Source organism: Drosophila sechellia, chromosome X, assembly GCF_004382195.2.
Source record: "Drosophila sechellia strain sech25 chromosome X, ASM438219v1, whole genome shotgun sequence".
Taxonomy (NCBI): domain Eukaryota; kingdom Metazoa; phylum Arthropoda; class Insecta; order Diptera; family Drosophilidae; genus Drosophila; species Drosophila sechellia.
This window is the reverse complement of record NC_045954.1, coordinates 11,658,567-11,671,035: the sequence shown is the minus strand read 5'-3', so window position 1 is coordinate 11,671,035 and position 12,469 is coordinate 11,658,567. Positions and strand designations below refer to the sequence as shown.

Below are 12,469 nucleotides of genomic sequence, written 5' to 3'. Positions count from 1 at the left end.
AATAGGAAAGGAAACAAAATTAATAATAATAAAATTAGTTTAAAATTAGAAGAATGTAACTGTTACGGCTAAATTGTAATGATAATACATATACATAAATATATGAGAGAAAACATAAATATAAATATAAATATCTTAATTTAATATACTTAGTGAATAAAGCAGTTAAATTAATTACTAAGATACGCTAGAGATAATTAAACTACATTTAATAATTATGTAATTATAAAGATGACTCGTAATTTATATACAAGATATACATACATAAACATATAATAACATAAATACCTGCCTTCAACAAATTTGTTAATAAAACTATTAATACTTTCTTATTTTACATAAAGTAAAGGAATACCATAATAAAAAAAAAGCAAGAAGAAAATAAATGTCAAAAAAATAACACAAAAATTGCACATCTTGTGTTTTACTTGCGCATTGACTAGATTTTGATACCTTTTCAATACATGACCAACTATTTTAGTTTATATTGACTAAATGGATGAGCACATGGATCCCAGCATCCTTGAGAGATTGAAGAGCCCGCAACGCCTCTCGGAATTATCTACCCCAAGGCAATTGGGGTCCACCGTTCCGAACAGCTGTTCCAAGGGGTCCGGCTGATGACTTTCCTCCGCATTGGATTGGCTGCGAATCAACCCCCAGGAAGATTGCCAGCTGATCCGGGCGCAGGCGCACTGCGCTGGGGCCACGGCACAAAAAAAGGTGCAGCCACTGCTGCGGATACATATTGATTTTATGTCGCCTATTCAGCAGTTGTAAGTTGTTGTAAGTTTACAGCTACCGATAGCTGGGAACAGCCTCAAATTGGCGAAATCGGCTAGGGTATCAGCCAAATGGATGGGTCAAGAGCTCAGATACGGATGCATCCAAACTCCGTGTGAACTGCGAACGAACTACTGGGCGAGGGTGATACAATGCGAGCACATTCAGAACGTAATTGAAAAGACTGACATCAGATATACAGTGGCCAGTGGAGCTTTGGACTCCCCAGGTGGTCCAATCGAAGCCTCGCAGCTCCTCCAGCTAATACGATCCGGAGGAATAGACAGTAAATTTGAGTGAGAGTGGGAATTGAAGGCGTCGCCAGCATGGAAATACCCATTTCAAACATTCTGCTGCTCTGCCTGATCTTTCTGCTGATCGGCGGTGTGGTGATGATCCTGCTGCAGTACCTCATCTTCATCAAGTTCTCGAATCTGCCCGACGAAAGCGAGGAGCAGAAGCAGGCGAATGCTAAATACACCCTACCATTGGTAAGTACCTGGAGTACATTTCCCTTCCTCGATTGACAATTTCCAACTTCGTTTCTCCACAATCGCAGAACATCAAGCAGACGGCCAGGAACCTGAAGAGGCTATCCAATTCCGGACTGGGAGGTGGCGCTGGCAATGGATGCGAGAACCAGCAGGAGAGCCTCCGGCGGGCCTCCGCCCTGGTCTCCCTCAACTTTGTCATGCAGTTTCTCTTCCACGAGTTCAAGAACTCCAATCGGGTGCGGAAATGGTTCTATCGCAAGCTGTCCATCGAGCTGGACGAACTGATTTCGAAAACTACCACCGGAAAACTGCTGGACAAGCTCACGGTGAGATGTATTTCGAGTTTTGTTTTTGATTAATATAAAAGAGTTAGAGTGATATTATGCCCTTTCGTTAGTTGCAAAGTTAATTGGTGTACTAAAAAATCATCTATTATATTTCAGATTAAAGAGCTCGAGTTGGGCGACCAGTTTCCAGACGTCAAGTCGCTATCGGTGCACAACGTGGAACTGGATAAGGATGAGCAGCGCATCGAGAACCTCGACCTTCTGCTGGACATCAACTACGTTGGCAATTTCACAACTTCCATTGACGCGGACATGGTGCTGGGCAAGAAGGGGTCGATAACGCTTAGGGGTGAGTAAGTTGGCGACAGGGAATGGGCTTTAATTGTTCCTACCACCAGCCTTGCACGAATCTGGAAAAGCTATTGGGAATGAAAAAAAAATGCATGGGTTTTGTGTATATTTAAAAATATTTAAATATTTAATGTTGTTCTTATATGTACATATATATTTTACTCATTCCTACTATTTTTATTAACATCAAGACATCTTTTATTGCAGTCAAACAGCTTTCGGGAATGGCGCGTCTGCAGTTCACGAGAAAGCCCTACACGCATTGGTCAATTAGTTTCCTGGGCGATCCGGAGTTGATCCTGGACATCGAGTCGAAGTACCAAGGCCGCCAGATGCAGTCGAACATAACCAACCTGATCTCGAACCAGATCCGGAAGGCGGTGCGCCGGAAACACACGCTACCCAACTACAAACTGCGCTACAAGCCCTTCTTCCACTGGACGGCGGAGGAGGACGCGGGCGACTGTGACATTCAGCCGAATGGCCTGCTCACCGTTAAGCTGGCGGAGCTGTCCCGGTTGATGGGCTACCCGGGTGCCAGTGAGACGTACTGCACCATCACGCTAGCGCCGGTGCCCTTTATCGAGGCCAGTCAGCGGGACAGCCGGAATGTGCTAATCTCGCTGGACGTGTTCATTCACAAGGCGAAGAACCAGCAGATTGGAATCGTCTTCAAGCAGAGCGGCAGCCAGGTGGTGCGAATCGAGTCCGTGCTCCCGAATACACCGGCCTGCAAGTCCAACCTGCTGGCCGGCGACGTCCTGGTGGCCATCGAGGGCAGGCCGGTGACCACCATTCAGCAGATCGCCAAGGTGGTCAAGACGCTGCAGGCCACTGTCTTTTGTCTGCGCATCGAGCGCATTATTCCTGGAATTATTCGCAACGATGCCATACTGGAGGACTTCGAAAAGTACGAGGATATCGGCGATCTGCCAAGTTCGTATCCCTGCCAGCCGAAGTTGGAAACGGATGAGCCTGCAACCGCTGATCCGACACCCAAGCACCTGGTGGTGAAGCCCAGCTTGAGCGGAACACCAACCAATTCCCCCAAGAAGTCTAACCTCATTGCCAAGGCTATCAAGAAGACAATGAGTCGGGAGAGCGGGGATAAGGATCGGGACAAGGATAAGGATAAAGACAAAGATAAAGACAAGGATAAGGACAAGGACAAGGATAAGGATAAGGACAAAGGCAAGGAGGAGGTGGAGGAGCCGGTCAACTACTTCTACCAGCATTCCACCATCGACTGTCCGTTTAGTCCACTTATCCACATGGAAGACGTGTGCAGCTTCCAGTTGGACAATTCCAGTCGCTTCCTCAACGTCTGCGTCTTTGGCAAATCCGCCGGCGAGAGTGTGCTTCTGGGGTACAACAATGTCCAGATCGGTCAGATCCTGGTCGAGTGCTCCGAAACCAGTCTGAATCAGTGCCTCAAGCAGATCAGTCTCAATCCGGCATCACTGCAGGCTGTGTAAGTTAGACAGTAACCGCCACTGGACACTCCAGGATGCACAATTGTTTTGATATATATATTTACTGATCCCCAGAAAGACGCATCCGCTGTCCAATCAGTCCGGCTTCAATCCGAACCTCTGCTTTGGCGACATTCTGTTTGCTTTCTCCTGGATGGGCAATCCCAATTTGACGGTGGGTGATGTTCCCATCAAAAGCACATCCAAGTCCCAGTCTCCGGCCAGGTAAGCTTCAAGTTCCGGATTAAAAGAGTAAACTAATTCTTATGCTCCCAATGCAGAAACCCCTTATCTGGCGATCGAGTAGCTTCAGAAGATCAGTCGCAGTTCCTTAAGCTGACGAGCTCTATGGCGGACAGCTCCACATCTGGCGAATCCTCTAGTGCCACCACAGCCGCTCCAAGGGCGCACGACTTCGTGAGAACCCACTTCCATCGGGCGACACAGTGCGACTTCTGCGGCAAGAAGATTTGGTTAAAGGACGCCATGCAGTGCCAGGAGTGCTCCATGTGCTGCCACAAGAAGTGCATAGTCAAGTGCCAGATGGCCACCGTCTGCGGTCCGGTGGACTGTACCGGCTCCATGCCGGCCACCTCCTCTACTCCTTCGATGGCCAGCCGACCGGAGTTCACCATCACACAGGCCGACAATCCGCAGATCCTTGATTCCAGCACCGGTGCGACTCCGTTGGATGAGACGTCTGCTGCAGCTGTTGGAGATCAGGGGCAAATTCAATCGCCAACGGCCTCTGGCTTGGATGTACATCGATCCAGCCTCACCGGGATGCTGGCCCAGGGCATCAAGCGGCAGGCGAGCAACTTGGACATTCCCGGCATCGTATCCTCGCTAACTGGCAGTGGTCAGCAGGTGAACTCCAAGAGCTTGCCTCCCAGTCCACAGCACACGCCATCCCGGTAAGTTCGCATACAGAACCAACTGGAATGGCTACTTATTGAATACCATATTTGAATACTGACAGAAAATCGTCGATTGTGGAAGAGGCGACTCCTGCTCTGCAGCAGAATCCTTTCGAGAGCGTCACCCAGCACCTGGAGGCCTTGCCCTTGGACTGTCCAGAGCTCAGCTTCGAGCAGGTGATCGTCATCACGGAGCCCATCATCCGTCACACCCGCAACGAGGATCTGATGAATCTGGCCAAGAGCACCAGCAAACTCCTATACGTTGCCCTGCCGCCCGATGAGCGTGTGGCCAAGATAAACGAGTTGGTAAGTCTGCATGGCTTATGGATAAATATATATATATGTATGTATAATGTTCCTATGTCTAGTTAACGAAACTGAAAGTAGCCCTGGATGCGGAGACCGAGGGCTATACGCTGATGAACGATGCGGAGAAGGCCACCGAATCCTCGCCCTGGAGATCGGACAGATCGGACGAGCGTGTCCAGGCGCTCAGCATCATCATGCTGTACTTGTGCACGGGTCTGCAGCATGCCCAGGGTGTGGTGCTGCAGTAGATGATCCTGCGATCCTGGGATCATGGACTACAAGGATCTCCGTCATCTTCGTAATGTCAATGGTTAAATACTTGTGTATTCGCGTGAACTCGTACATAATCTTAAGTAGTAGACTGGAAATGTGTTAGTGAACTAATGGGCATTTTTAATTCGTGTTGTGGCATACTTAACTAGAAGTATTTCAATTTTAGCCATTTGTTTCGATCAAAATACGCTTATTTGTCAGTTTTGAAACCGATTTGTACATACATAATATGGGATTAACCCAAACTTAATGGATATATCAATGGCATCCATAGAGTTCCAATTTGTTTTGGCAAATAAACATTTTTAACCAAGTTCTATCACATTTCGTATGATATTCAATCTAATATTTTATAGCAAAATGTTTGTATATCGGTATGTAATAGAGTACGTAATGAACGTGTGTGCAAATTAAATTAAATATTTTTGACGTTGATTTTAAAATTTTGGCATTGATTTTCTCTACAAACATACTGCATTCTGCATATAATTATGAGAGACGTGAACGTGGAAATGTCAAGTTCAGAATGGCATGTTTTTACTACCAAGTGATATCTAATGAGACAACAGACAGTTCCGGAACAGAGAAAAATCATATGATCGGTTCTATAAGTACGATTTATATACGACGCACTTTCTCCATGTATATTGAACTTTTACACTTTTCCGCAGACTTAACAAGCTTTTCCGCGCCAGCAGCAATGAGTGTTTGTATCAGGGGCTATTGCTCTTAAGATGACAAGACACTTTGTTCTCAATACAGATATACTCATCTGAAGGATATGAAATTTTAGAAATTAAACATGGTACTGCACCGGATCTTTTAGATTAGATACAAAAAGATCTCAATCCTAATTATTATTAAATAGATGAAACTGTTCGTGTATTTTACATAATGTGCGTATCTATAGGGTATTGTGGTATTACAAATGTTTATTGTTTAGTGGCGAAAGCTTTTCCCAACTTTAAAGAAAGTGCAGTGTGGAGCTTTTGGGGAGCAGAACTTAAAATTGGCCTTTTGGATTTGTGCAGCTCTCTTTGATCAAATGGAATTATCTTCATTCCGCGCAAATTGAAGATAATGGGTAGAATAGCCTTGACAACCTTGAAAATGGCCATTATCTTGAAGAAGTGTACAAATGTTTGCTTATTATTTTATAATTACATATATGATACATGGAAATGAGGTGTTCAATACGAGTTGTTTTTGACTGGAAAAAAACAGCGAACGGGGCTGATGCGTAAAAGTCGATTCTATAAGTATGTTGGCCAATTTACACTGGCTAACAAATTGGACAGACGTTCCAAATGAACTACATATATTGAATGTATATGCATATACATATGTCTCAGATCTTATATAACTTAAGGTTTGTTAAATTATTTGTATTATGTTTTCCATTATTTTGCTGACTAGTGTACGGTGCGATCCTCTCTCTCTCTCTCAAACGTTCACTCTCTATTTTCGCATTGAACTTTTACACTTTTCCGCAGATAGAACAAGCTTATTTTATTGGCAAGAGAAAGAAGGACTGTTTATATCAGAGGCTATTGCTCTTAAGATGACAAGACATTTTGTTACGAAGCAGTTACACCCTTTAGAAGGGGTTAATTGGATGCACCCTACCCCTTTATTTGAACATAACATATTTAAATTAGATATATTTATAGATATACATATTTAAATTACCCTAAACAAGTATATATTTTTCAATATTTTATATTTCTTTTTGATCTATTAGTCCTAAGCTTAAATACTATAATCTGACAGATACTTTTGTATGGAAATTAATGAGATCACTTCCCATTTTCTTTAAACATACTACCAATCAAGCCTTGGCAACATCCAATTAATAGTACCTTGTATCGCAGGGCTAATTTCGGAGCAAAGGAAAGAGTATCTGGGAATCGGTGTGCGCTTCAAAATGCCAAATTGTGCTATTATTTGCTGCTTTTCTTCCCATTTTATTTTTCATTTGTTTTGTTATGCGCAGCTTTTCTTTCTTCTTTGTGCTATAAAAACCGAAAGTAAAAAGCATTTTCAATATTTCAATGCGGAAGATAGTCACGTTCAGTTGGCTGCGAAGTAGCTCGCGTTTAAACAATCCAAATAATAGGAAAGATATATCTTGAACCAATCGCACTTGCCACACTTGCTCGATTGCAAATACAAAAACACACATATTTTTTTCGAGTGATAACCCAGTGGACAAAGCCAAATTAAAATATACCCACACCAAAGACTAGTTCAAACCAATCGCAAAAAAAAAAAGAAAAAAAACAAAAGATGCGGCCATTTGGCAACGACATAACAAACATCCCGAACGGTGGTAATAATGGTGGTAATAATGGTAGTAATAATGGCAACAACGGTCCCAACGACGGCAACGACAACCGGAACACCAACATCTCCAGTGAGGATCCCAGCGAGGAGTCCGGACTATCGGACGATCCGAGTATTCCGCCGCATATAGCGAGGATCGGCGGAATCGTTACCTGCCCCCCGATCGCTGGACAAGGAGTTATCCGGGTGGTTCAGCGGTGCGAGGACGCCAAGGAGAATCACAAGCTGGGTAAGTTATGGTTAATATAATTATAATTATATTATTTATGCATATAGCACATACATAGGTATGTGTATTCGTGAATCAGTCATTTTTGCTTGTGGCGCAGTTGCAACTACTATACGGGTTCTGTTTATTCCTTCCATATATGCACAAATTCGTATATAGGTCGTAGTATGGACAATTGGCCAATTGCCAATTTCAGTTATTGCGCACCGACTTCCCCTTACAAAGGCCGACAATTTGTTTATAATTGAGGGGCATTACCAATCCGAAAAGAACACTCCCCGCACAAATTGCCGATGAAAGTGCGTCTCTGCCGATTGCGATTCTACTACGTATGTACATATATATTGGTATTGCATTGTTTTACCAGATTGTTGCCACGAATTCCCATCGGTTAACAAAGAAAGGTAAATTATCAATGGGCGCGATAAGTGGCAGTGGGTGTGTTAATTATTGCCCAGACATTAACCCCCAAACGATTTCATTCTGCGATTCTACGATTCTACGCAGATTTGCCTTCAGCTATTCTTCAGGGTTATTTGTTGTGATGATGAATGAAATCAAAGACCGAGATCCCTCGATTCAAACTCTTAAATAACGAAGGAATTGTTATAGAAATCTTAAGAATACGTTCGTTCCAAAAGATCGGCAATTAGTATTAGCTTATTATTATTATTAGCACAACTGATATAAGAAGTGTAGCCAAACTTTGGTAACTGTTTGTCTTAAAGGGTATCTGAGAGTCTTAACTTTGAGCAATTTGTTTCAATTTAATAGCGTAGTAAGGCAACATTTACGATGCTATAAACTAATTGCTATAAAAGTAAGGGTCACATGAATTTCAGTAGAAATATTTCTAAAAACAATGCAACTTTAAATAACTAAAATGTATTAAATGTATGCACTTATTTTTAATGCTAAGGCATTTTTGTAATGGTACATATCACATCCTAACGCAACGTAAAAAGAACGGAGTATTTATTTAGTTTTCGTTTTCCATGAACCGAAAACATTAAAAAAAATGTTTTTCTCAGAAATACTCTATTAATATGTTTACGAGTGCTTCTGCTTTTAAAACATACAAATAATACAACGGCACTCTTTGTAAGATGTTGTAAATCAATGTTTTTGTTTTCAATTTTACTTCATTGGTTTTCCCCAAAAAGAAAACACATCGCAATTTCCCAGTGTGGACAAACGCAGTTTCCGCGAAGCAAACAGAGTCTTTCTCTCGCTCTTATACTCGAAAATCGACGAAAAGCTTTCGCGATCGTGAGTCACTATAACTGTATAGAGCATTTAGAGTATAGAGAGTCGCCCGATATCGGCGCTCTTTTCGCATAATAAGTTGCGTGCGCAGATGGGGAAATGTATGTATTTATATTTAGTCAGTTCCATTCATGTGTTCAGTGTTGACCAATTCGGCTGTGAGCGAACACAAAGAGAATCGTGAAGTTATATATACATATATACATATAGGTATAGTGATAAGGCTGGTTGCGATCGGTAGTAATCGAGGAGATCGCATGGAAACTTGGAGATGGCGCACTTGGTGGTTAGGGTGATTGAGCGTTGTGAGAATGCCAACGAGAGTGCTCATTTAGGTAGGAGTTCGTGAGATATAAGCCAAATCAATGTAACCATAACCCATACATTGCGATCTTAAAGAACTATGTTGGATGATAGCTTTTTAATGGCAAAAAGCTATTTTTGCATGCATTCTGTTCTTGAACCCAGTATTATTGTTTCAGTTATCCATATCTGAAGGTTATTTACCACTCGTATACATTTCGGTTCTTTCAGATCTTTCGAGCTGTGAACTGATGCAAATTCCAGATGCAGTGTATCATCTTATGCGAAACACAGAGTTGATCACCTGCAATCTCAGTGGCAATGTGCTCAAAAGCGTTTCGCCCAAGTTTTCGCAAAAGTTTAGCACCATCACAGGTGGGTTGCCCAACAATAATATATAAAATATATTCTTATGTTTAAATTACAAATCGTTTATCCCTTTCCAGATCTTAATTTGTCACACAACAAACTTTCGAGGCTGCCAGAAGAATTTGCCAGCTTGTCTGCGCTAACCAAGCTGAATATCTCGAACAACTCGTTCATCGTTTTGCCACAAGTAGTCTTTAAGCTTCAGAGTCTTGCCAGTCTGGATGCCCAGAACAATGCCATTTTGGGTAAGTCTAAAAACAAAAACCGTCCATTTGTGGAATACCTAATGATCCAAGTACGTTGAATCCACTAGAAATTGATACCGATGAGGCAATTACCAGTGACAATTTGGCCCTCGTTGATCTTCGCAATAATCCGCTGAGCAGAAACTGCCGACGAAAGCTGCAGAACTTCAAGACCCCCTTCCTCCTTGAGATCTCCAAGGATGTCGATGACGACTGGTAAACCGGATGCATGTCCTGTCCATCCATTTTCCAACACAGCACACACAAATCTCTCGTTATCTCGAAAGAGAGCGCCCTAAACGGCCCTCCTTCAACTTATTTATTCTGTTTATAAAATCTATATATATATTTATCAAAAACCCACCCATGTGTTATGAAATTCGGCGCAAATCGTTCTGGGAAATGCTATGCATTAGTAAAGTTATAATGTATTATTTTAATGTCTAGTTCAAATTAGTTAGACAATATATGTAAAGATATTTTAATAGAATTGGATAGAAGTTATAGCCCACAGGTAAATTCCTAAAAAAGAGTTTTGTGAAATGGAAAAATTTGGTCAACAAGCTTGATCTAATTATTGTGGAATGCACTTTTTGGTCAAAATCATTGGAAATTGGTTAAATGCGAAGCTTTTTACTAGAAGCATAAGCTTTTGAACCCAAAAGCTTGATGTTTAGGTGGGGAGAGACATTTGGAGCTTGAGAGAGTGCAGATCGATAGCTCAATAAAAGATACACTGGGCAAAATTACAATATATATACACATATATTAACGAATACTTGCCGATTATACTTTAAATTTCTTTGTTACATTACGAAATCTATATATGCAGCTCATTTATTTTCTAGTGACTCTGAAAATGTGTGGGAAAAATGTGCAAGCTTAAGGTTTTTCAACTAAAATATGGTTGAAATACGCTGAACCAGCAATGGTAAACGAGGCTTAAGCCGAAACCAGAGCTCAAATTACGATAGCACGAGAAAGAGAGGGACGGCCAATAGTTACCCAGTGATGAGCCAAGTTAGCTTTAGTAGCCAAATTACAGCTAACAAAAGTTGGTTCCTGATTTTCCGTAAAAGAACAACATTTTTTTTGGAATGCCATGCCTCGTTGAGCTCGCATTGAAATTTCAAACTTAAAAGTGGAAATTCTTGGTTCTTAAATATTTCAAAATTTATTTAACAAAGTCCGTCAAAAAGTGATAGGGATGGTTTGTATTGGTAACTAGGAGTAAAGAATATGGAAAGGAATGGCCCAAATATGGAATGTTATACCTTGTAGATGGCAACTGATCACATTGTCCTTGGATCTAATTTCATCGAACAAACGGAGCTGTCAAATCCATGTACCCCTGCCCGACCCGAAATATATTCAGTTTGCCACCAGAGCTCGTCTGGAGCACAACTCGTTTCGGAACGAAAAATCTAAAAATTTCCAAATTATTGTGTAATTGCTAAGCTACAAATTGTACAAGCAAAACAAAAAACGTCAGCATTCTGCAAGAGCTGCTAAGCCGACGGGGAATTACTCCCGGCTATGAACTTGTCCAGATCGAGGGCGCCCTACATAAGCCGACCTTCCGGTTTCGCGTGTCCTTTAAGGTCAATGATACGCCCTTTACGGCCATGGGTGCAGGACGCTCGAAGGAGGCGGCCAAGAATGCGGCGGACCGTGCGGTCATCGACAAGCTGAGCGGCGCGCAGCTGCCGGAATCGCCTAGCAGCTCCGCTGGTCCGTCAGTGACTTCGCAATGCGAATGCCACGGGCGGAGGAGATGCCGGCGAGGGGACCATGGGAAATCCGATTGGCATGCTGCAGGAAATGTGCGTGCAACTGCGATGGCCACCACCGTTGTATGAAACGGAAGCGGAAGTGGGTCTGCCCCACGAGCGGGTCTTTACGATCGCTTGTTCGGTACTCGAGCACCGCGTGATGGGCAAGGGCACGACCAAGAAGATAGCCAAGCGCTTGGCCGCCCACAGCATGTTTGTGCGGCTTGCCCGGGATTGATCCGGGCAAAATCAGCGACAGCATCTGCGGCGAGTTGGAGGGCGAACGCCGGCAGTAGTGAAAATTATTATGGTGAATATCTCTGTGCCGAAACTGACCACGCAGCACGCAGCGACGTGTGAGTTGAATGTTTGAAGTTGAAGTTTGAAAAAAGAATGAATTTTTAAAAAGTGAGAAACTAGAAAAAAAAATACAAATCTTTTTGTTTTCTAGACGCACACATACAGAAAATCATACTGCCTTGCAAACCAAACGAATAATCATACTGCCATGCAAGTCAAACAGATACAAGATACCTACACGAACAGAGTGCAGTTGCTAAGTCTAGGAACGTCCCACTTTTAAGCCATAAACCAAATTAATTGCCATCCTGCTGATACAGGTGCTAGCAGCCACGCCACATTACCTTTTGTAACGACATGAAAGTAATGGCAAAACTACCGTTTAACGCATCAAAGTAAGTAATTATACTGTCCTATTTCTTTTGCATTAACTAACAAATTTTGCAACGCAGCTGGGAAACGAACATCAAGCCTCCTTCAACATTTGACATTTTGCCAACGGGTTAAATAGTATAGCTATCAAATCGATGGTACCGGTCCCGTTGTACGAAAGGATTTCATCGTTTTGCCCGATATTAACAATTCGCTTGTCCTTGTCTGTATAAACACAATATAAAAACAATTCATCGAACGCAAATTAGAAATGTTTTTGATCTGGGAGGCTGTTAATCCTGCACATCAACAATGTGCAAACTTATTTATAAATAAATGTTGGCGGGTCGTGCAGCAAACCGAAGCTTCAAATACCCAGCT

At 42.4% G+C, this 12,469-nt stretch overlaps 2 protein-coding genes and 1 pseudogene across 3 annotated transcripts; all 3 read left to right on the top strand.

Moving 5' to 3' along the window:
* The first annotated feature begins 728 nt into the window (after positions 1–728).
* LOC6620299 (PDZ domain-containing protein 8) lies at positions 729–5,332 on the top strand. Its single transcript, XM_002044471.2, has 8 exons — positions 729–1,274; positions 1,343–1,603; positions 1,721–1,913; positions 2,123–3,386; positions 3,463–3,612; positions 3,669–4,301; positions 4,367–4,613; positions 4,676–5,332. Exons 1-8 carry the CDS (start codon positions 1,110–1,112, stop codon positions 4,862–4,864), a joined length of 3,102 nt encoding a protein of 1,033 aa, XP_002044507.1. The 5' UTR covers positions 729–1,109; the 3' UTR covers positions 4,865–5,332.
* Positions 5,333–6,939: 1,607 nt separating this feature from the next.
* On the top strand, positions 6,940–10,007 carry LOC6620298 (leucine-rich repeat-containing protein 20). 2 transcript variants are annotated; one of them, XM_002044470.2, is made up of 4 exons: positions 6,940–7,461; positions 9,262–9,405; positions 9,477–9,644; positions 9,713–10,007. In XM_002044470.2, the coding sequence occupies exons 1-4, from the start codon at positions 7,176–7,178 to the stop codon at positions 9,862–9,864; spliced, it is 750 nt and encodes a 249-aa protein (XP_002044506.1). In that variant the 5' UTR covers positions 6,940–7,175; the 3' UTR covers positions 9,865–10,007. The 2 variants fall into 2 exon arrangements, with proteins under 2 accessions (XP_002044506.1, XP_032581478.1); XM_032725587.1 differs by lacking the exon at positions 6,940–7,461 and adding an exon at positions 8,864–9,062.
* A 1,094-nt stretch (positions 10,008–11,101) lies between these two features.
* Positions 11,102–12,353, top strand: LOC6620296 (annotated as a pseudogene).
* Positions 12,354–12,469: the final 116 nt, after the last annotated feature.